The 24,336-nt window shown below is 41.6% G+C and overlaps 1 protein-coding gene across 1 annotated transcript in view; it reads left to right on the top strand.

Annotated features, from left to right (window-relative positions):
* The window catches only part of PLCE1 (phospholipase C epsilon 1), a 181,197-nt gene extending 160,704 nt beyond the window's left edge, over positions 1-20,493 (top strand). The window contains exons 23-33 of the mRNA XM_060241319.1: positions 926-1,043; positions 3,024-3,155; positions 4,513-4,806; positions 6,823-6,986; positions 8,946-9,207; positions 11,505-11,623; positions 12,736-12,864; positions 14,467-14,676; positions 17,786-17,947; positions 18,487-18,705; positions 20,247-20,493. Coding sequence (XP_060097302.1) covers positions 926-1,043; positions 3,024-3,155; positions 4,513-4,806; positions 6,823-6,986; positions 8,946-9,207; positions 11,505-11,623; positions 12,736-12,864; positions 14,467-14,676; positions 17,786-17,947; positions 18,487-18,705; positions 20,247-20,423 — 1,986 coding nt within the window. The 3' untranslated portion in view covers positions 20,424-20,493. The remainder of the gene's footprint in view (positions 1-925; positions 1,044-3,023; positions 3,156-4,512; positions 4,807-6,822; positions 6,987-8,945; positions 9,208-11,504; positions 11,624-12,735; positions 12,865-14,466; positions 14,677-17,785; positions 17,948-18,486; positions 18,706-20,246) is intronic.
* Positions 20,494-24,336: the final 3,843 nt, after the last annotated feature.

Below are 24,336 nucleotides of genomic sequence, written 5' to 3'. Positions count from 1 at the left end.
TATCCCAAGAGCTGTTTTACACAAGCATATAAAATGTTCGACTAGTTGAACCTCTTCCAGAGGAAGATTAGGGTAGTTTTGTGAGATTTCTGGCAGAGTAAATCCACCGTTTAAGTCAGTAGAATTAGTGTATGCTGAGAGGAGCTGCCTCCCATAAATGCATTGCACTATTCTGAGTTTGTATTGAACTGGTGCATAGCAGTTAAATATAAATGATTTATCTTAATATATTCTGAGTGAGCTTTGCTTTACTGTTTGTGTCTAGCCCTTGGTCACTGTGTGACCAAATAGCAAGTAGTAATATTTAGACTGTACCATATAATTCATGTACTTCCCTAAGAAAAGGGAGGTAGGCCATTTGCAGAGGGGTGAGGAAATACATTAGCCTTAAAACCGATTGTCATGGTTCTGTCCTAGGCAATAATGCTCCTGATCTCTTAGGTTTGGTCTGTGGAAACTGTGAAGTTCAGGGTGGGGGCTGGCGATGGAGAAAAAAAAAAAGTACTAAAATTATTGTATTTGTGCCTGTGAATTCAATTCAGTGTATTGTATTATGCACAAAGTCTCCACTGCTGGAAGGGTTTCTACCAGTGGAGCAGGATTTCTCTGCCACAGCTCAAAATCACCTTTCTCAATGCTTCTGGAGGACAAGAAATCAGCTGTGGGAGTGGAGAATTATTAGAAATTACCCCCTTCTGTCATTCAGAATTTCCACTGGATCCAGCGCAGTCATACTGCATACTTTTTATGGAAGAGGAGCACAATGAAAAATGGAGTAGAGGAGAAAGATATAAGCTGCTTTGGGGGCTCTATGGGGAAGAAAAGTTGGGTATTAAATAAATAAACAATGTTTGTTTGCATTAACTGTGGTTAAAATGCAGTGAGGATATACATTGCACATAAATACTTTGAATTTTTATTATAGGTTTATGACATGGAATTAGGTGAAGAATTTTATCTTTCTCAAGATAAGAAAGAAAGTAGACAAATCGCACCAGAACTGTCAGATCTTGTCATTTATTGTCAAGCTGTGAAATTTCCAGGTAAGTATATTGATCTGATTGCTTATGTTTATTGGTTGCTTTGAAGGCTGTAAAAGAAAAAGGAAGGAAGGATGCCCCGCTTTCCCTTGCATGGCAGCTGAGACCACGCTTTATTTTTTAGAGGTTTTCCACTAGAGATGTCATTAAGAATAAGGACAAGTTTCCAGCTTAGGGAAATGAAGCAGATTCCTTTCTCGAAAGCCACCTCCCATTTATTCTGTAGTCTCTCTTGCCAAAAACATTCTTTCCAAGCAGAAATTTTTTGATGTTTCCTTCCCAACTCTATCCCAATGCTTGTGTGTGTGCACACATGCAAACAGACTAGTCCTTTCAGTAGAAATTGGGCTGCAGTCCAACAGGGTAGCCAACGGAGTGAGGTTACATTGGGATAGGAGCACAAGCAGGAAATTGGAATGGAGTAAGAATAGACAACGTGTTAAGAACGGGCGCTCAGCCATGGTACATTGGGTGTGTATTGCAGAAGGAAAATGGCCCATGGCAAAAATGAAGCGCTGATTTTTAGGAGAGCCAATGAACAAGATGGAGGGGGGATGTCTTTTTTTTTAAAACACTTCTGGGGTGTAGTGAAACACTGCATTGCTACAACTGCTCTAGCCTAATGCATTTTTAAATATGTCCATTTGCTTTTCTTTTATCGTTGTTTTTATTACATTTATATCCCATTCTTTTGCCATTAGAGAACTCAGAATGGCTTACAAAATTTGTACACAACTAAAATGAAAAACACAAAACTGAGTAGCGGATCCATTTCAAGGTGATGGCATTAACCTTTAAAGCCCTGTGTGGCCTGGGACTGACATATCTAAGGGACTGTCTTTCCCCATATGTCCCCCAGAGAGCCCTGCACTCAGCTGATCAACGTCTGTTGGCTGTCCCCAGCCTGAAGGACATCTGCTTAGCCTCAACCTGGGTCAGGCCCTTTCCTGCCCTGGCCTCTGCCTGGTGGAACATGCTCCTGCTTGAGATCAGGGCCCTGCAGGACCCCTTATAGTTCCATAGGGCCTGTAACACAGAACTGTTCTACCAGGCTTTTGGTTGAGGTGGCAGGCACTCAATTATTTGTCCTCCCTTACTGCAGCACTTGCTATGTAAGCGAGATAGTGTTGTTGCCTCACTGGTACACTTGCTGTAATCTATTCAGTACTGCTGGAACCTTGCCATCTTTTGACAATGGTTTCAAGTGTACTACTGACCAGGCATTTAAAAGCAGTATGGTAAGACTTAGTGGGATCCCACCACAGCAATGGGAGCAATCATGGGTTGGGAAGGGAACAAGCAGGGAGAGAAGCAGGGAGCTCCCTTGTGTTTCTTGCCCTGCGTTGGTTGTTTTGAATCATACCTTGTCTGTGGTGTTTCCAGTTAGGCTTCCCCCTCCCTCAGCTATGGCTTCCCATTCTCCTTCACTTGACGTGGCTAGGCACACAATTTAAAAAAAAATTACAAAAACTAAAACCAAAAGAACTAGGCCAATATTTCAAACCACACACACCAGTAATTCAATTACCTCTACAGCCAAGCATCCTTTAAAAAACATCTTGCAGACTTGTAATTTCTCACTACTCCTTTGAAAAACATAATCAAATATAGCTGATGTTCACATTTCTTTGACTTAGGTTGCTTCTGTATGGAGGTTAATTCCCCATTTTGATGTCATTGCCCCTTATTGAAAATATGTTCACAGCTGCAGTGGAGCCTCCACATGGCCTCGCTTTCTTTCCTTGTGTACGTCATCCACATCACCCTGGCTCTGGAAGGCTTTTTGCTGAGCTTTTTTATGGGTACTTTGCATACCTGGAACAAGTAATTTTTAATCTGGCAAGAAGCCCACCTGCAATGAGGGGGGGTGTTTTGCACAAGGCAATAATGTAATTAAATATATTAAAGATTCAAAATAGTGACAAAAAGTATACCCACTTGCTCATGTTTTTTGGTTCATTTATTTTATTTTTATGGAAATAGGCTTGTCAACTCTGAATACATCTGGCTCTAGCAGAGGGAAGGAAAGAAAGAGCAGGAAGTCCATTTTTGGCAACAATCCTGGGAGACTGAGCCCAGGGGAGCCAGCGATGCTTGCCAAAACATCTGGAAAAGGTAAAGTCAGCATCTTCTTTTACCGATCACATGGAATGACTCTGTAATCCGACACATATACTAGACCTGCTAGTTAAAGATCAAACACAGTGTTCTACATATGCTGTGTTCAGAGTTTGGAATAATTTTCCATTAGCCGTGCAGCCATTACAATGACTTCATTATAAATAAAGGATCTACTGTAAAGTAATGAGCTGTTGGAACAGTGTTTGATTGCTAGAAATATAAATGTAATCATTTTAAAATTTACTAATTGGAAAGTTGCATTTCAAGCCAAGAAGTTTTATTCCTTATGATATATGTTTTATACATTTAAAGACCTGCGCTTTAAAAAATAAAATGAAAAAGAAACCTGTACCTTGGGAAGTAATATTTTGCATTCCATCTGTGCCGTTCTCTGCAGATGTTGGTGGAAATGTGTGCAAATTTAGATATGGTTTTTGCTCTACAATTAAAAAAAATGTTTTAAGCTCTTACATCAAGGGAATGATAAAGACTTGCTGTTTTTTAGAAATTTAGAGGGATGTTTGTAGTGCTGTTATAATTGTTTTAATTGCTGTGATAGGAGCCAGGATTTATCTGAAAGTCCAGAGCAGATGTAACACTGTCAGCCTCTTCACCATGGTAAAGAAGGTGACAGCCTTGCCTGCTCCCCCCTTTCTTCCTTCTCTCCTCTCTCTTCAGCATGATTTACTCTTTATTTACTTTATTTTCTCTTGCATTACTTTAATGGACATCTGTTGATCAACATAATTATTTTCTGTTGTTCCTTATAATGATTTGTACTATGGAGGAGTGAAATCCATGCGTTCATTTTGAAGGACCTCAATAAAATAAAAGTCAGTCACATGCAAGATAGTGGATGTAGCTAGAATTTCTAACAATATTTCTTTTAGGGTTTCCCACTTCTGGAGAGGCAGGCCTATTTTAAGCTTATTTTACTTTGAGGAGAGAAGAAGCTGCTGCAATGAAGTATTTTATGCTGCATAAATTATTTCCTAGGATTGTGGTCATGGCTTTCTGTGACTATGCATTTGTTTCCTCTTAATGTGTTAGCATTGTAGGGTTGCCAGCCTCCAGGTGGTGGCTAGAGATCTCCTGGAACTACAACTGATCTTCAGGTGACTGAGATCAGATCACCTGGAGAAAATGGTTGCTTTGGAAAGTGGATTCTATGGCATTCTACCCCATTGAGGTCCCTAACCCCAAACTCCACCCTCCTCAGGCACCACCCCCAAAATCTCCAGGTATTTTCTAACTTGGAGCAGGCAACCCTACTTTAGAGTGAAGAGACAAAGATGCAGAGAGATTTCAAGGTTGCGTTGTCTATAGCTTGACAATATCCTTCATTTTCTAGGTGCCTTTGATAGTACGCGGCACACCTGGGAAGAGTCTTCTGCACCTGCTTTCAGCCCCACGACCTCCCTCAGCTCTATTATAAGGACACCCAAATGCTACCATATCTCCTCTCTAAACGAAAATGCTGCCAAGCGCCTGTGCAGGCGATATTCTCAGAAACTGATTCAGCATACCACCTGCCAGCTCCTGAGAACGTATCCGGCAGCAACACGAATTGACTCCTCCAACCCTCATCCTCTTCTGTTCTGGCTGCATGGGATACAGTTGGTAGCCCTGAACTACCAAACTGACGGTATGGACACAGCAATTAGTCCTGTGTGTTTTAGATACGCACACAATCACGTGCATTTCGGACATCAGAAAATAAGTGATTCATTTTTAGTTTTGTCATGTGTGCCTCTCCTTAGTATAGCTGTGGGTTCTCAGATGGCACAAAATTAAATTTGATAAATCGTACAGATATGGTGTTCTGTTTCACTCTCCACTCAGAATCAATAAGATCCAAGTCATCCAGGCATGGGCACCTGCATAAATGCATACAGCAGTGTGCGACAGCCAACAAATAGTTCTGTATTTGGAAAGATAGGAGCAAAGAAATTTCTGTGTGGAATACTGAGCGGAATTACACCCTTCCAAACAAGTTGAGTCCAATGGATTTAGAAGGGTATAACTCTGCTTGGAGTTACACTGTTAGAGTGGCCATCGTAGCTATTACCACTTCCATGTCACTCACTGATACAGGGAAGAGATTTATTTTTAGCAATGTTTGAACCAGTTGCATAGCAAACTCTTCTGCTAGTCTGGATTAGTTTCAGAGATTAGAAAATGTATATGACCCCCATCTTTAAAAAGGGTTCCAGAGGAGATCCGGGAAATTACAGGCCAGTCAGTCTGATTTCAGTACCGGGAAAGTTGGTAGAAACCATTATCAAGGACAGAATGAGTAGGCACATTGATGAACACGGGTTATTGAGGAAGACTCAGCATGGGTTCTGTAAGGGAAGATCTTGCCTCACTAACCTGTTGCTTTTCTTTGAGGGGGTGAACAAACATGTGGACAAAGGAGACCCAATAGATGTTGTTTACCTTGACTTCCAGAAAGCTTTTGATAAAGTTCCTCATCAAAGGCTCCTTAGTAAGCTCGAGAGTCATGGAGTAAAAGGACAGGTCCTCTTGTGGATCAAAAACTGTCTAATTAATAGGAAGCATAGAGTGAGTATAAATGGGCAGTCTTCGCAGTGGAGGACAGTAAGCAGTAGAGTGCCGCAGGGTCTCACTGGGTCCCACGCTCTTTAACTTGTTCATAAATGATTTGGAGTGAGCAGTGAAGTGGCCAAGTTTGCAGATGTCACTAAATTGTTCAGGGTGGTGAGAACCAGAGAGGATTGTGAGGAACTCCAAAGGGATCTGTTGAGGCTGGGTGAGTGGGCGTCAACGTGGCAGATGCAGTTCAGTGTGGCCAAGTGCAAAGTAATGCACATTGGGGCCAAGAATCCCAGTTACAAATACAAGTTGATGGGGTGTGAACTGGCAGAGACTGACCAAGAGAGAGATCTTGGGGTCATGGTAGATAACTCATTGAAAATGTCAAGACAGTGTGCGATTGCAATAAAAAAGGCCAACGCCATGCTGGGAATTATTAAGAAGGGAAATGAAAACAAATCAGCCAGTATCATAATGCCCCTGAATAAATTGATGGTGCAGTCTCATTTGGAATACTGTGTGCAATTTTGTTCACCGCACCTCAAAAAGATTATTATAGCATTGGAAAAAGTGCAGAAAATGGCAACGAGAATGATTAAAGGGTTGGGACGCTTTCCCTATGAAGAAAGGTTAAAATGCTTGGGGCTCTTTAGCTTGGAGAAACGTCGACTGCGGGGTAACATGATAGAGGTTTATAAGATAATACATGGGATGGAGAAAGTAGAGAAAGTACTTTTCTCCCTTTCTCACAATACAAGAACATGTGGAATTCACTGCCACAGGAGGTGGTGGCAGCTACAAGCATAGACAGCTTCAAGAGGGGGTTAGATAAAAATATGGAGCAGAGGTCCATCAGTGGCTGTTAGCCACAGTGTGTATATATACATGTGTGTGTGTATATATAAAAAAAAATTGGCCACTGTGTGACAGAGTGTTGGTCTGGATGGGCCATTGGCCTGATCCAACATGGCTTGTCTTTTGTTCTTATGTTCTTACAAGACTGAAATTAAAGAGTGCGTTTCAAAATCAGAATTGTACTCTGTTTTGAATGTGCCTTTCAGCAAGTCTAAACAATTCTTAATTTTGAAATTTTGTACTCCTGTAGATCTTTCTCTGCACCTGAATGCAGCTATGTTTGAAGCAAATGGTGGCTGTGGTTATGTTCTGAAACCGCCTGTTTTATGGGATAAGAACTGTCCAATGTATCAATACTTTTGTCCCTTAGAACGAGACTTGGACAATATGGAGCCAGCTATTTACTCACTGTTAGTAAGTATAATCTATTATTTATTTATATCCCGCCCTCCCCGCCAAGGCAGGCTCAGGGCGGCTAACAACACGAGGGTCAGCAATAGCATGCCCAACCGTTTAACAGTAAATATAAACAATAGTAAATATAAAAACGTTAAAACATTAAAAGGTTTAAAACATCTGGTGCTAATTCGATGTATCTAAACAACAAGATGGTAGTAGTAGTAATCAGACTGGTCGATTTTTAAACTTCTGGAGGTCCCAGACAAGCCACTGGTGATGTTTCTGGGCCCAGTCCATTGTTGTAGATGTCATTATAAAAAAGCATGGTGGAAGAGTGCCATTTTGCAGGCCCTGTGGAACTGTATGAGCTCTCGCAGGACCCTCACCTCCTCCGGCAACTCATTCCACCAGCTAGGAGCAGCGATGGAAAAGGCCCTGGCTCTTGTTGACACAAGCCTAGCTTCTTTGATGCTGGGGACCATCAACTGGTTTTGGGTTCCGGACCGAAGTGCTGACTGGGGCATATATGGGGAAAGGCGGTCCCTAAGGTATGCAGGATCTTTTCTATGACAAGTGTAACAGATTAATGCTCCATTGTGGTGTGTCTTTATATTTGTGTTGCTAATAAGTTTAGTATAATTAAATATGGGAGGAGAGAAGGAAGCAGGTAATTTTCAAATTTTAAACTTCCTTGATGCAACAGGAATAGTTTATGTACAGAAATGATTTTCATGCACACATACTTTGGATCTGATGTTGGGATGGCACCTAGACCACCAAGCAGGCAATTGCAGTCCCAGGGATAAGGGAGCCAGCAGGGGCCCAAAGGGAAATAACAAAGCTGACCACATAAGAGAAGAGAGGCCACAGCTTTTATAGGAAGCAGTCACAGGAGCATTGGCACAGCATAGGGCATGGATCCAGCATTGGGTGACCTGCCTGTAGATCAGTGGCATCAGCTACCCATTCATCCAGCCTGTCTGCTGGCTGGGTGATCCCACATAGACGTAAGCCACTATTTGGCTCCCTTGCCCCTGAGGGTGAGAGCTGGACATCTTGCTGATCAGCTGCATCCCCCAAGACTCTTTATGAGGATCCCCAAACCAGAGGAGAAAGGTACATAGGCTCAGCCTTTCCCCAAAATTGGATCTGGCCTGCTGTCCAAACTGTCTATGAAAAGCTGTGATGAGAATATGCGGGAAGATGATGATATTTATACCTTGCCCTTCACTCTGAATCTCAGCGTCTGAGAGCAGTTTACAATCTCCATTTACCTTACTCCCCCACAACAGAGACCCTGTGAGGTAGGTGGGGCTGAGAGAGCTCTCACAGAAGCTGCCCATTCAAGGACAACTCTGTGAGGTCTTATGGCTGACCCAAGGCCATTCCAGCAGCTGCAAGTGGAAGAGTGGGAATCAAACCCAGTTCTCCCAGATAAGAATATGTGCACTTAACCACTACATCAGACCACTACAACACAACTGCGAAGCACCAAGACCAAGGGAAGGGTGGGTGAGGAAGCTGAAGCTAACAGACAATGAGGCTTCAATGGCAGCCAGTTAAGTACTGGGTTGAGGGCAGAATGAAAACTCTGGTCAGGTCTGCCTAGGAGTTCTGCCCCCTGACAGCCAACCCAATCGGGTACCCAGTAGAGCTGAGGGGAGGGGATCCTTCTCCTTTTTCCCATTTCTGGGCCCTTGGCCACAAAAACAGCCCCAGGTCAGGTGACTACAGAAGAAGTTTGCCATTTAGGTGATCACTCGGGAAAATGCCTAAGAGCAGAATAAGCAATTGATAAATTTTAAAGTATTGTTATTATTCCTTTGATGTAAACATATATTAATACGTGTTGGTATGACATTTCTGAAACCAGCTTTTAATTTAGTTCCGTTGTTCTTGTATTTGTCGCTTTGAGAAAGAGAGCTTATAAAAATCACTGTTAACATCACGCTGTGCACTTATGTTGCGTTTCAGATTGTGTCTGGACAGAATGTTTGTCCTGGTAATAGCACAGGAAGCCCGTGTATTGAAGTGGATGTGCTTGGAATGCCTCTGGATAGCTGCCATTTCCGTACTAAGCCCATTCATCGCAATACTCTCAACCCCATGTGGAATGAACAGTTTCTTTTCCGGATTCATTTTGAGGATCTAGTCTTCCTACGTTTTGCAGTTGTTGAAAACAGTAGCTCAGCTGTGATGGCGCAAAGAATCATTCCACTCAAGGCTCTAAAAAGAGGTAAAACATTTTCTATGCTGAGAGCAGGCCTCAGATTCTGTGGGAGCTCACAGGAGCACAGCTCCTGAACCTTTCTGAGAGTTCCACCTCCTTGTCTATTGAATAGTGTTGCAGCTGCATAACAATCCCTGGATGAGCTCCACCACCTATTTTTGTACAAAACGACCCATGGCTGAGAGTAAACACTTTGCTGCTGAATATGAGACCTAGGTATATTCTTTGGAGAAAGCAGCTGCCACCGTGATATTCTTTCCCCTGTGCATCTTCTCTGTAACATTTTTCAAAAAATGCAAGATGCACTTGTTTCCTAGGTGCTACAGGAGTTCACTGGCTGCTGCTTGCAGGAGGCAGGGAAAGTTTGAGCACAATGACATCACAGTGCTCCCCCTTCCCCCAAATTACCAGGGAAAAGGGTTGCAAGTGTTTGGAATTAGTGGCAGCCATTAGAGCCCTTTAACACCGCAAGCAGTTTTATATATTGCATTCTCTATTGTGTTAAAATTGCTAGTTAAGCATAGAGGAGGAGGACAGTAGTTGATACTGAAGTCTAAGGGTGCATTCGTACTACACTAAATAATGTATTTTGCAGCTGGATTTTTACTGTGTAAGAATATCAAAAATTAAGAATGTCAAAAAATAATGCAAAAAGCATTATTTAGTGTAGTGTGAACATACCCTAAGTAGCTACAAATAACACATTGTGTGCTTGCTAAAACTATGATGTTTGGCATGCATCTGGAAGTGTCTGCTGGAAAACAAGAACACCTTCATGTTTCTGAAAGGAGCATTTCAGTAGTTTTCATAATGTAACAGTGAAGTTCAAGTGGTTTAAACATAAGGGTTTTACCAGGTTCACAATATCAGTTTTCTTGGAAATTCTGCTGATTTAAGGAATTCTCAGACTCCAGAGCAAAGGAATAGTTTCTGGAGAGTTTCCTTTTTTATTGCATTACACCTGTTACTTTATGTGTGTATTTTTGTACATGATGAACTTTAGCAAATGTATGTTGCAATCTCAGCTAGCAGGCAGTTAATTCCAAAATATCCCAGCAGCTGCTGTTAGTTGTCTCTCTCTGGGAAAGGAAAGGTCCCCTGTGCAAGCACCAGTCGTTTCCGACTCTGGGGTGACGTTGCTTTCACGTTTTCACAGCAGACTTTTTACGGGGTGGTTTGCCATTGCCTTCCCCAGTCTTTTTACACTTTTCCCCCAGCAAACTGGGTACTCATTTTACCGACATTGGAAGAATGGAAGGCTGAGTCAACCTTGGGCAGGCTACCTGAATCCATCTTTTGCCAGAATCAAACTCAGGTTGTGAGCAGAGTTCAGACCACAGTACTGCAGCTTTACCACTCTGTGCCACAGGGCCGCTTGTCTGTCTCTAGACCTTTGTTCAAAAGGAAGCTCCCCAGCATAGCTGGATGTTTATCATGCATACAAATCAATGTACAAGTTCTCATTTGCTCATGAAGGGCTTCTTTGGATTGTTTATCTTATATCACAGAAGACATAGAATGTTTTAACATCTTAAAATAGGAAATCCTAGGCATTGGGTTGTCATGGCACCTAGACTGTTCATTGTGGTAAAAATCAGTGTTGGCAGTGTGGTTTGTTTGTATTTTGGTAGTATGTCCCATCAATTTTCAGTGGAAGTACATAGTTTTTCCACTGGTGAAAAACAGAGCAAGGGGTTCGTTCCCCTTTGACCACCCAGGCTATATTTGGGATCATGGGATCTGCATGGATAAAGGCCATGTGGAAGAAGCTGTAATGAGAGAAATTGGCAAGGACTAAATGCAAAAGCTGTCTGAATCCAACCAACCCAAAGCTTATCATTCTGCACTACATTTTGTTGTATAAGAAATAAATGTGCATGAAGTTCTTGTCATTGCTCATTAATATGTAAACTTAGTCTTCTGTATTTGCTTTCTATGCTGACTCCAATACTAAATTGAGCTTTTAAAAGCCATCATGGAATTATGATAAACTAGGGATAAGTTAGCTTTTTTGTGGCTGTATTGACAACCGAAGTTACTTACAAAACTCATCATAGTTTTAATAAAACTGGAAGCAACTGTGGAAAGACTAGGATTAGGTTTTGTGGTAAAAATAATCTGAAAATTAAAGAAACCCTGAAGGCTGAAAAATCAGTCTGCCTCCTACACTTTCGAGCTGGCTGCTAGAACCAAAACAAAAATGATCTAGACCTGTTGTAAAACACAGCAAATGACCATTGTTATATTTTACTATGCAAAGTATTTAGCCTGTGATCTGATTGGCTTGCTCTCCCATCTTTAAGGGTACAGGCATCTTCAGCTGCGAAGCCTGCATAATGAAGTACTAGAAATCTCAAGTTTGTTTATTAACAGTCGGAGAATGGAAGAAAATCCCTCTGGGAATGTTGTACCTGCTTCTTTGGTAACTTAATTCAAGTCAAAATATATTTGTCAGCATGTTCCTGTATATTTAAAATCTTAGTGTGCTTAACAAATAATTTAAATGTTACTGCCATGTTGTAAAGAACTTTCTGTTGTTGTCAGGTACAGTTTTCTATTTCTCTTTGCTGATATTGGACTGGATCCCATGATAAATCTCTGTTGATGGGACATGACTTCCATTAGTGGTCTCCTCACCACCCTAATTCTGTTGGTGCCCCAAAAGCCCCCTGAAGTACTGCTTCTGAAGGATAGAGAACTCTCTGAAACAACATGAGAAGTGAATCAGAGATCTGCAGGAGGAGGGGCGAACTGGCAAAAGTCATCCCATCCCAACCTTTCCATTAGCAGAAACTTAACTTTGAAATGATCACCACTAAGAAATGTGGTCACCCCTTTCTGACTTCTGGATAGGAGGACACATAACTGAGGGAGTAACTTCGTTAGGCAAACAAAAATGTCTTATGGCATCCTGGAAAGTAAGACTGTGGAACAAGCTTTCATGCTGACATGAAATAACTAGCCTTAAATCGCCCAGTAGCTTTCATGGCTGATTGAGATTTAGAAACTGGATGTGCCTCATCCTATTCTGGCAGCCTAACAACCATGCCACACTGGCTTTCATACCTTCAGTCCTTTCTTCATTCTCCTTTTTATTTTTGTTAGTGCTGTTGACTTGTACCTTATTTGCTGAAGTACAATTAAAGATGCTGCTGATGGTCCATCCTCCCCTTTCATGGTACAGGGTCCAGCACCTGAAGACTTGGCTGGCTTCTTATTTGGCATCTGCTCAGTGAACCTAGATTATCGCTTCAGCAGATATCCAGAATTAAAATTGGTTGATGACAATCTGTTACTCCACTCCATAGGCGATTCCAGCGGCTAATTTGTTTCTCTGATAACCATTTCTTAGTCATATCCTGTTTGGAATTGTGCATATTTGTTTATTATTTCATTATATTCCCCCCTCACTAGCTGGGTCTCATCTCCCTGTGCTTTGTTTTGCTCTTCAAGATGTACTTATTAAATATGCATATATTGGTTAAATAATAAAAGTGCTGAATAAATAACGCAGGTGTGTGTTTGTTTGAGCAGCGGTTCAGCACGGCTGAGAAGAGAGCTGCTGCAGTATCAAAGGTCACAATACATGGAGTTCCAGGCCCAGAACCTTTCACTGTTTTTACTATAAGGGAAGGCATGTCAGCAGCACGGCTTTTGCATCAAGTAAGTGAATGTTTGAGCCTGCATAAATTTATTTTATTTCATTTCATTTATCCCCATTGGAGACCCAAAGTGGCTTATATCATTCAGTCCCTCATTTTATCCTCACAACAACCCTTTGAGTTAGATTAGGCTGAGAGCATGTGACTGGCCCAAGGTCAACCAATGGCAGAATGGGGATTTGAACCTGAGTCTCTCAGATTCTAGTCCGACACTCTAATGCTGTAGCTCTCGCCATGACTTGGGTAGCCCAAGCTAGCCTGAGTCTGTCAGATCTCGGAAAGCAAGCAGGGTTGTGACACAGAGGCAGGCAATGGCAAACCATCTCTGAAATGTCTTGTGTCTTAAAAACAAGTCTAGCTTGCCACATGGTGCACAACACTAAAAGTGCTAGAACTGGCTGCCAATTTTAGGAATATATATATATATATATATGAGGTAAGACAGGGCTCATCAAATCCAGTGTTTCTTCCAGGAACACTAATTAGCATTCCGAAGATTGGCTATTTTTGCCAAATTTCTTCTGTGAGAGGAAACTGTGTTGTTCTTACGTGAGGCTTCCTTGTTAATGTTAACACAGCTGTCTTTATTCAGTACATGAAATCCATTTGTCATTCAGGGCAAGACTAAGAAAGACAATAAACGATATCTTAAAATCCTTCCATGCTGATTCTGTAAAGCAGAGCCATGGTAGGGGGAGCAAAGGTGGACTAGGGGAACTGAGCAGTCCTGGAAAAGGTCTCACCTTCTCCCCTGTCATATCCCTGGTGGCAATCACCAAAGACTCACTGCCCACACAACTTGGCTGGGCCTGACAGTGGCAACAGCAATGAACTTGACTAAGCCTGGCAGCAGCTGCTATCATGCAGTTCTGCCAGCATTTCCTCAAGGGAAGGCTGACAAGGAGAGGGAAGGGGGGCAGATAAAGGTGGGTTGGCTGACGAATGGGATGGAGAAAAAGTAGGAAAACAGGAGAGGCCATGGGGAATGCCAGGGAATGGAAAGTAGAACATTGTAGGAGAGGGCGATAAAAGGAAAAATGAGATTTCCTTCCCCATGAAAGTTTTTGTGGATCCTCCACTTGTTAGAATTGTGGATTGGGGGGGGGGGTCTGCTTTCTGAATGATGGCCAGGCTAGTTGCTCTTGACAGCAAAGGAAAGCTTTTGTGAATGGGGTGTTGGTATTTTGCTCAAACATCACTAGAAATGCAAAATAAAAGTTAAAAGGGCTAAGTTCATGAGTGGAAAAACTTCATATTGAATATCTCAACAGAGGCTTTTATTCCAGCAGTGAGAAAATGCTCTTCTGTCCTAGGATTATGAATAAATGGTTTGGCAAGCCAAACTGGAGAGAAATAAGATTTAACAGCATTCGCCTACTGAAATAGTAAAATACTCAGCTTGCCTACTCCCCACCCCCCCACAAAAAATGTATGTAGCCCAAGGAAAGGCACTCTAAATTGCTAGCAATATAGCAATACAGCAAAAAGAATGTTTTACTACATGCAAGATATATCAATAAAGGGCTTTTGTTATCAGCACAATCAGTTTACTGAACATGCAAGAGTTTGCTGCTCTAATTATGAATATGATTCTTTCCCTTAGATTTTGGCTACTGCAGAGGGTATTGGAAACTATCCCACAGACTATTTTTTGATGGAGGAGAAATGTTTCATATCTAAAGAAAGAAATGAGTACAGGAAGCCACCATTCCAAAGAATTCTCAGTCCGGAGGAGGATCTTGTCCAGCTCTTGAACAGCTGGTTTCCAGAAGAAGGCTATGTTGGAAGAATTATCTTTAAAACCCGTGAGGAAGTGAGTCTATTTTGCTTGCTGATATTATCACAAGAGTGACAAAAAGAGTGTGTTCCTTGTTTGGGTTACTGGAACTTGTTCTTGTAGATGTAGAGAACTGAAAAGGAAGCAACACAGAACAGCTGAGCCGCTGCTCACTATTAATGGCCTGGAGTTTTGTGCACCACTGAAAAGAAATCTTGATTTCTCACTGGAATTGAATTCATCAGTTTATCCTCAGGGCAGTTTTATTTTTACATTTTTAAGTCCTTTGTTTCCAAAAATGTTCATTATATGGTTCATTGTTAATTATAATAACAAGCCTTCTTTCTTTACTCTTTGCTGAGTATTCTCATAGTTGGAAATGTATCCTGTGTTTCATACACAGTGGTCACAATCCAGCACAGATATCAAGAAGTTTAAGCATGCCCTAATCATGTGTCAATGTGCTGTATTGTGGCTGCTATGTTATTCTGTCTTAATTGGTATTTCTAGATTTGTTTGCTTTTCCCTGCCATATTTTAACATTTCTGACAAACATTGTTATAATTAATTCTTGTTATGTAGTAATCAACAAACTTTGGGTTGGACCTAGACAAAATTTTCCACTAATACAAGGGGTGGAGTTTTTCCACCAGTCCTCGTTTCCTGCTGTAGACCCTTGTTCTGAGAATCTCCTGTCGTCCAAGAGCAGCATTTTGCAGGAGGGGTGGAGGCACAAACATTCTCTTCCAATAAACAGAAGTGGGTTGCATGAGCAGAAAATTTAGTTGGATTGTTTTTAAGGGGGGCATGATCTTTCCATAATTAAGCACTCATAAGGATTGCATGTAACAGTAAAAAACATGGTTGGTCACTGCTTATCCCGAAAAGGCCAGGTAGGTGGCTGCCTAGGGCGCTTCCTGGCCTCGGGGGGGCTGGTGGGTGCCCTCTCCCTGTGTGTGCCCCGATGCCCTCAGTGCCCCTTCTCCCCCAGAAGCACAGACCCATGAAGGTTGAGTAGGGGTGGTACGGCAGCAGGTGTGCTCAGAGCTGCACTACCTGCTGCCAACGTGCTCACCCTTATTGCCACAGGTGCGGGGCCGGGGGCCTAGGGTGTCAGAAACTCTGGTGCCACCCCCAGTGCTACTTCCAAGCCACAAACTGTGGTTTGTTCTGTTCTCCTCAAACTGTGATTTCAAACCAGAATTAGAATCCTACTTTTCAGAGGGGAGGAGGACAAATAATACCTTGTGATTCAGACACAATCACAAATACAGGTTTAAATTCCACCATTATATTTTTCAGTGTATGCCTAAGTCATTTAAAATGTATGTTATACTGTGGACATGATGAATATAGATTTGCATACACTCGCATTATAAAATAGAATAATCAAGAAATCAGTATTGGCTATGTGTGCACTTGCTGGCAGACTTGTTTGTTATGAAATGTGTGAACAGGCCACACTCTGCCCTATTGATTTAAGGGGGAAATGTTGTTGAAATCAGCTGAACTTATAGTTACTAAACATAGCTTGGATTGTACTTAAATTGTACTTTATTCATCACCTGGACAATTGAAGATTATTCAGTGACTTCATTTTTATAGTACATTTTTATCCCATTATCCTATGAGCTTTTCAGCGCAAGGGATATGGAAAGAGTATTTATTTGGGTGGGAAGCCTTGACAGATTAGATACAACTCAGGGGTTTACACTGTTTGCCCCGATTCGGTGGATGGTATGAAAAAATAGAGCCCTTTTCCAATCAGGAAAACAAGAGTGGAGAGGTTATGAGATCTAGCCATAGGCTGTGTGCATGTTTCTGTCTGTACAAAATTCAGTAGTACTTGATTTGTACTATTGAGCTATTGGCTCAATTGTCTTAAATTTTAAAATGTCTTGACTGTTAAATTGTTTTATTTATCTGTGGATGTATTATCAGTTTTAATTGTGTGATATGTTGGAATCCGCCCTGAGCCCTTATGGGAAAGGACAGAATAGAAATCCACCAAAATAAATAAGCTGAAAGAAGGAGATTGTCCAGTTCACCAATGACTCCTACATGCAGATAAGGTAAACCATAAAAGTATGTTGTTGGCACCAAAACTTGGCAACAGTGTACAATAAGCATAGCCCAGATGTGAGACTTCCTTGTATTTTGGAGAAAATGTGGCTGGCTGATTTTTATTTCTGAGGAATGAAAAGATTCAATAACTTAGATACCATTTCTGATGCAACTGAAGTGTAGGGTTTTGGTTTTTTGCAGGCATTTTTTGTGATGACAGCTGTGCTTACAAATATGCTTTAAATAAAGTTCATTCCCTCCTTCCCACTAAAGATGGTCTTGAAGACAACTTGCCATTTAATTTAAAAACAATAAAAAACAAGACATCAAAAAAACCCTTAAAATACACTCCAGGGCCATTAAAAACTCAATAATAAGCACTGTTTACAAATAGTAAATTTGTTGGTACTATATGCCATCAAATGACAGTTTTTAACCTGCTGCTGGAAGTTAATGGTACTGACAGGCCTTAGGTAAATATGCTTGGAGGGAATTCCTCAACTGAAATGTTACCACAGCAAAAATACACACCAGATTTCAAAAGCAGTGCCTCAGATATTTCTGAGAGCAGGCCAGTGAATAAGTGCAATCCTTTAGTCACTCCATGGGTGAACTGTTCCCGTAGAAGTTTTTCTGCAAGTTTTCTGCCACTGCTAACCTGTTTGTGGAATCTTTCTGTCGGTGTGCTAAATGTGTACTGGGCAGCTAAGAAGTCATGAAATCATTTGATCGCAGCCTGCACTGCAGTGAGGATTACACTGAGCTACATGCATCAGTTTGTCCCTCTAGCCAAAAGGACTCTCTTCTTTCTACTATTTACAATAGGCGTTGGGAAAGACAGAACCTCCCCTGACCTTTAGCACCTCAAGCAAGACTGTGACCTAGAATTTTCCTAAATCCATAGACATTTATATAATATGTGCAAGTGAAAGCATTCTCTGGCCACTGGCTCATCCTGTTTTTTTCATACCACATTAAGCACAGAAACAGTTCATTGACAACTTATGCATCCCAGTAGGTGACATTGGCCTCCTTTTCAAAACCAACCGTCTACTTTTCATGTTTTGATGTTTTTCTATAGAGCTTGAATAGGAGAAATCTCTTTCAGGAGGAGAAAGATGAAGTGATCAGTAGCTCTGAGGATGACAGCTTCTTTGTCCAAGTTCACGATGTTTCCCCTGAACAGCCTCGGACAGTCATCAAAGCTCCTCGCTTCAGCACAGCCCAGGATGTCATCCAGCAGGTACCTCATCTTCCTTGCTTTTTCTTTCATTACCATTCCTAAAGCCAGGGCTTTTTTTGTAGCAGGAACTCCTTTGCATATTAGGCCACACACCCGATGTAGCCCAATCCTCTGAGCTTACAGGGCTCATCTTACAGGGCCTATTGTAAGCTCCAGGAGGATTGGCTACATCAGGGGTATGTGGCTTAATATGCAAAGGAGTTCCTGCTACAAGGAAAGCCCTACCTAAAGCATTGCAGTAATCTCTTGTGGGGCTGAAAGACCTATCAGATATACCACATGGAAGGACTGTTTGGAATGTCCCTCACTTATCATGATAGGTTGCTGAACTAATGCCCAGTTCTGAGCATTACAAGCAATAAGATTGGGTTGTAGATGTGTATAGGCATTTGGGAATAAATTCTTCAACTATAAATTAGGCAGAATTTTAATTCACCAAATGAACAGTTCCATGTTTTGTTAACTTGCACTAGTTAAAATCTTGCCCTGCAGATCAACGTAAGGTAACCAGCTTTTGATCCTGTTTCCTTTTTGTTTAGACTTTATGTAAAGCCAAATATTCCTACAGCATTCTGAACAATCCCAACCCCAGTGATTATGTTCTCTTGGAGGAAGTGACAAAAGAGTCTGCAAATAAGAAGACATCAACCCCCAAAACCTTTCAGAGGATGCTTTCTGACCAAGAATGTGTGTTCCAGGCTCAAAACAAGTGGAAAGGAGCTGGGAAATTTATCCTTAAACTGAAGGAACAGGTTCAAGTAAGCTTTAATACTGAAGGTTTTTTTTTTAAGGTTAACCGTTTATTTAAATTCATGATGTAGGAAACAAAACATACCAGGAAAATGTTTGCTACTTTGGGGTCAGACAGCAATTTTTCCCCAGGCCAGTTTGGGCAGGGACCCCGGAGGGGGGTTTTGCCATCTTCTGGGTATGGAGCAGGAGTCACTGGGGGTGTGTTTGGGGAGGTATTTGTGAGGGGGTTGGACTAGATGATCCCAGAGGTCTAGGGCTGCCAAGTCCAATTCAAGCCGCCCTGAGACACTTCGGTGAGAAGGGCGGGATATAAGTCCACTAAATAAATAAATAAATAAATAAATAAGAAATATCTGGGGACTTTGGGGGTGGAGCCAGAAGACATTGGGGCGGAGACAGGAACAAGAGTGTGACAAGCATAATTGAACTCCAAGAGAGTTCTGGCCATCACATTTAAAGGGACAGCACACCTTTTTAAATGTCTTCCTTCCATAGGAAATAATGAAGGATAAGGGCACCTTCTTTTGGGGCTCATAGAATTGGACCCCCTGGTCCAATCGTTTTGAAATTTGGGGGATACTTTGGGGAGGGGCACTAGATACTATATTGAAAATTTGGTGCCTCTACCTCAAAAAACAGCTCCCCCAGAGCCCCCGAAACCTCCAAATCAATTCCCCATTATACCCTATGAGAATCGATCTTCACATAGGGAATGAAGATGTTTCCCTCTTCACCCCCCTTCCCCCTCCACCCCCCCCCCCCCGTTTCTGGCAAATCTGATGCAGGGGACTGGCCTCTCTACTCACGAGTTGCTGCCAACTTCTCACAGCAACACAGGCACACCAGCTGGGCACTTTATGGCATGGAATAGGAAGCCGGCAGAACTCACTCACCTCCGGAGGTGCAAAGGCACATGGTCCTTTGGGGGCGGGGCTGGGCTCGGCTCCCCTCCCTTCACCGGCCAGCTGACTGGGGGCAGGAAGCAGCCTGAGAAAACGGAAGAACTCTGGCTGCTGCAATCGGGGCTGGGTGGGAAGGGCTGCCATTCTCCCCCCCTCCCGCTTTCCCTTTTTTGCCACGCGGGGGGAGGAGGCTCCAAATCGGGGGTCTCCAGGCCAAGCGGGGGATTTGGGAAGCCTACAGAGGTCCCATCTACTCTATGATTCTATGAAAAAATCATGTTCATTATAAAAGTGCCCGATTTCATTTAATGGATACATATTCTAAATAATGTCCTAATAATTTAGAGCCCTTAAAGGAAATCTTACTTCGCTTTTAAAAATGATTTCTTCAAGACAGAAGTAAGTATCTTAATTTTTAAGGGTTCACCTGTGGAAAAACTTGGGAAAACATCAGGGGAAGAGTTACCACAGGATATTTTCCCCACTATAAATTATCTAGCAGGTTAAAAAAAAGAAAGAATAAAGTGTGAAACTTTTTGAAAGCTTGTTTTATGAAGCTTTGCTGTAGTAACCACACTACATAAACAATAAACAGTAAATATTCCTGCCATCTGACCGTTTCTTTTGTCTGACCTCTATTCCAGACCAGTCGTGAAGATAAAAGAAAAGGCCTCTCATTTGCTAACGAATTTAAAAAACTAACCAAATCAAAGCAGTACAGGGGCTTTATAACCCCACCTCTGCTAACTTCTCCAGAGGGTCCCCAAGGTAAAGATGAAAAGACTGCCTGCAGTTTGACCTTCAGTGACATTATGGAATAACCTTCAGCATTTTGTATTCAGGTATTATTTGTTGCCCATGTTCTTAAATAAAATGCAACTCATACTTTACAAATGGCAGGGCTTTTTTTGAGCAGGAACACATAGGAACTCAGTTCCAGCTGGCTTGGAATCAGGGTTAGGGTATGTGACTTAATATGCAAATGAGTTCCTGCTGAACTTTTTCTACAAAAAGTCTTGTGTAAAACAATGGTGATGTCAAGGGGTGTGGCTTAATATGCAAATGAGTTCCTGTTGGGATTCCCTCTCCCCGTTTTAAAAGCCGTGTGAAACAGGGGTCTGGCCATGCAAATGAGTTCCTGCTGGCTTTTTCTTTAAAAAATTCCTGACAAATGGCATGATACATAATTGATGTAGGTGTACCTTACCCGGACAAACACACTGAGTTCCAGTGGTGTTTCATTCAGGTCCTAACCAGTCAGAGATCTCTGAAAAATTATACTGAAAAAACCTTTCCGAAATAATAGTCTTTCCCAAAATAATAAATGAGGCTTAGCTAAAAAGTAGTGTACTGAAACATGTTTTCATGTACATTTGTCATAAGCTGCCCTTTAATTTTTCAGATTCAGCACTTTGCTGCATTATGAAACAGGGTTGTAAAATATCCCTTCTATTGCACTAAATTTACGATTGCATTCACGTGGCAACTTTTCATGCTCCGGTTAAGCCCTATTCTGCTTAACAAGAGCTTTTACAGATAATCAGATTCCAGAGCAACATACTTGGCGCAAATTTGTTTCATGAGATCCAGAAGCCTTTCCTTAATGGCTTGTTGTTTCACCTAGTAGTGGGTGGTTGCACGTCACAAGAATCCACTGGTTTGTTCCTACAATGTCATGGATGACAAATGCCCTCTTGCCTTCATCACTGTATCATTTTGTGACCCCCAGACTTCATTTGCAAGGAGATGATTTCAGAAAATCATCTGTTGTCAGTTAAGAGCCTGTTGTCAGTTTCACTTCCTGCAGTATTTAGGTGGACTTGAGAAGGGGGAGAGATCATAAACTGACAGGGGGCTTCTCCATCCTTTTTTATTGAGTGAACGGCTTCAGTTTTCCTGAGAGGGAGACTTTAAAAGAGGCCATACAGGACTAATGTAGAGTCCAAGTTGGTACTGATGCAAGAGATATTGGAGGAAAGGCAGACCAGGAAATATTCACAATCCCAGTGTCCACAGATCATCACATCCCTTGGTCACAACGATCAGTCTCAAAGAGTTCAGAGATACTTCCCCAGTTTTATATAGAATGTGTAGGCTCACAGAACTTGCTGTGGGGAATTCCTCCTCCACTTTCTGGCTGGCTCCAACACCACTCCCAGCCAAGTGGCCCTGCATGGCTGCTAAACTCGCCCTGGCGAACCTAACTCCCCCAAAGTTGCCACTGTGTGTGCCAGCCTCCTCTCCAGTGAGCCTTTCTTCCATCCCAAGACTGCTTATCTACTGCTGCCATGGCTGCCGGCCACCTTGCTGGTGAAACACGCCCCCCCATCACTACGCTGTCACCACTGCAGCTTCCAGCCTCTTCACCAGCAAGCCTGCCTTCCTTACAAAGATTGCTGAGCTACTGCCACTGTGAGTCTTCTGTCCAGCAAGTCAGCCCGCCTCCCTCCAAACATTGCTGCAATCCTCGCTGCTTTTTACCAGACTCTACAAGGACATGTTTTTTCTGAACTCACAACCTCTTTCTCTACAAATGTTGTAGCACCTCCATTCCTGAAATGCATATACAGGAATGCAATTCTGCATTAAAGGGGGGGGGGGTTTGCTGTCAAGTCACAGCTGACTTATGGTGACCCTGTGGGGTTTTCAAGGGGATATGTTCAGAAGCGGTTTGTCATTGCCTGCCTCCACCTCCTGACCCTGGTATTCCTTGGAGGTCTCCCTTCCAAATACTGATTGGGGCTGATTCTGCTTAGCTTCCAAGATCTGACGAGATTGGCCTATCCAGGTCAGGGCTTGCATAAAAAGTACCTTTAAGCCAGTCAATCACAATAGGAGAATTAAGCAGTGCTTTAACATACATCTAACGTATATTTACTTTATATCACATCAGCAATGTTTGAGAGACTGTGTTTTTTATAAACCTACTCCAAAACAGTTTTTAAAAAACCTTGAAGAACTTAGCATTCCTTGAAACCTCACTTTGTTTCTTTCGGATTCTAGGGAACTGATAACTGCAGAGATGACGACAAAATGAAGCCAAGAAAAGCAAGAATATGATTGATCCCATCCTTCTGTTGGAGCAGTCACTCTCAAGGATTAGGTAACTGGAATGTGTGCCAGAAATGCCTAAAGAAGGCACACAGATATGTGGAGAAAAATCCCTGCTTTGGAACTGATTGGCCCAGCAATGGCTTGGCCTGTCCTGCAGGTACGATCTAAATGCTGCTTTTGGTGGCAGTCTGTGAGTGGTTGTGAGGCGTTCAAGGGATGCCCTGGCAGCACTCAGGGAGAAGATTACTTCCTTCTTCATACCCAAATCAGGAGGCTGAACCAGGCACCTTGAGCTCTCCATCTATATGGAGACCTTACAGTGTAAGGTTATGGCGTAAGCAGAATAAAATGTTTTAATTAAGCATCTTAAGGGAAAATGAAGGCTAAGGATGTGCTATGGTGTTATATAAAAATAACGCACTTTTAATTTTTTAAAAAATCCTCCTCTACACACATTTAGGTGATTGCAGGCAGTTTTAGGTAAATTGTAACTCAGATTTCAGTATAGTGAATATAGGCATCTATTTATGGTTTGTCTACTTAATGTCAATGTACAGCCAGTATACATACTTTGTTTAGGAGCAACATTTCTTCATGCAGCATATCTTGGTTTTCCTGTTTATTATTTATTTTAAAAGTCCAAGGTATGTGCCACTGTATAATGTATTTATCACACCTTGTTTTATAGAAATCTACATAGCTTTGCAGAAAATCCTTCATATCTCTTAGTTTAGGAGAAATGTTTGATTTTAGTGAAAAGTACTTTCAGGAAAGAAATATCTTTTTCCCCCCCAAAACCTTTACAATATTAGTCAGCAGAGATATTAAACCTAACCACTTGAAGATTTACTTCTGAATTCTTAATAGAAATGGCAATGTAGTACTGAAGTTTTAAAAATCTATTTTCAAAATCTGTTTGGTACTTCTGTAGCTGACAGAATTATTTAAAGAGCTTTTCATCTTTAACATAGGAGAACATTATTCTGTTGTGTTTTCAATATATATCTTGTCATTTCTGTTTACATAGAATTACTTGTAAAGGATGTGTATATGTTTGCAAAATCATGAGCTTTGACATTTTTATAAGTCTGTTAGTGCTGGCTGTAACTTTCCTTCTTTTGTTAATGTACTAAATGCTATTAAAAGCTATTTAATATTACCTGCACAAAGCAATGCATAACTCAGGTTGCTTTACTCTCGATAATTCTGGTACAAATTAAACTGTTCAAAATGTTTTTTTTTTTAAACTACCAGCTATGGCAATACACGTGCTGTCCACTAGGGTCTTACTATATGAATAAATCAAAGAGCATGTCAGTTCAAAGCAAGTAAAATGCTGAAAAACAGATTGAACCTGAATGGAATGTAAAACCTTAATCTGATTGGACAGTCTACAAAGTTTAATTTTCACTGCCTGCAAAATGCACTGTTCACCTCCAACACAAGAGGAACAAAATAGACTCTGATGAGGCAAAGAAACCAAGTTTATATTAATTTGAGGCAAGATTATCACTATTTAAACCTAGAAAAGAATGTTGTTTGTTTACATTTAGTCTTTAAATTAGACAGAAGAATAGTGTTACCAGAACAGAGTGCCAGACCACAAGAAAGGTGTCCATGTGCAGACGGCACTCCCTTGAGCACTGACTGTAGATAAGAATCTTGAGCTGTAATCCTTAA

This window comes from Heteronotia binoei, chromosome 6 (assembly GCF_032191835.1).
Source record: "Heteronotia binoei isolate CCM8104 ecotype False Entrance Well chromosome 6, APGP_CSIRO_Hbin_v1, whole genome shotgun sequence".
Lineage (NCBI taxonomy): Eukaryota > Metazoa > Chordata > Lepidosauria > Squamata > Gekkonidae > Heteronotia > Heteronotia binoei.
The sequence above is the reverse complement of the archived record's forward strand: the minus strand, read 5'-3'. Positions and strand labels throughout refer to the sequence as shown.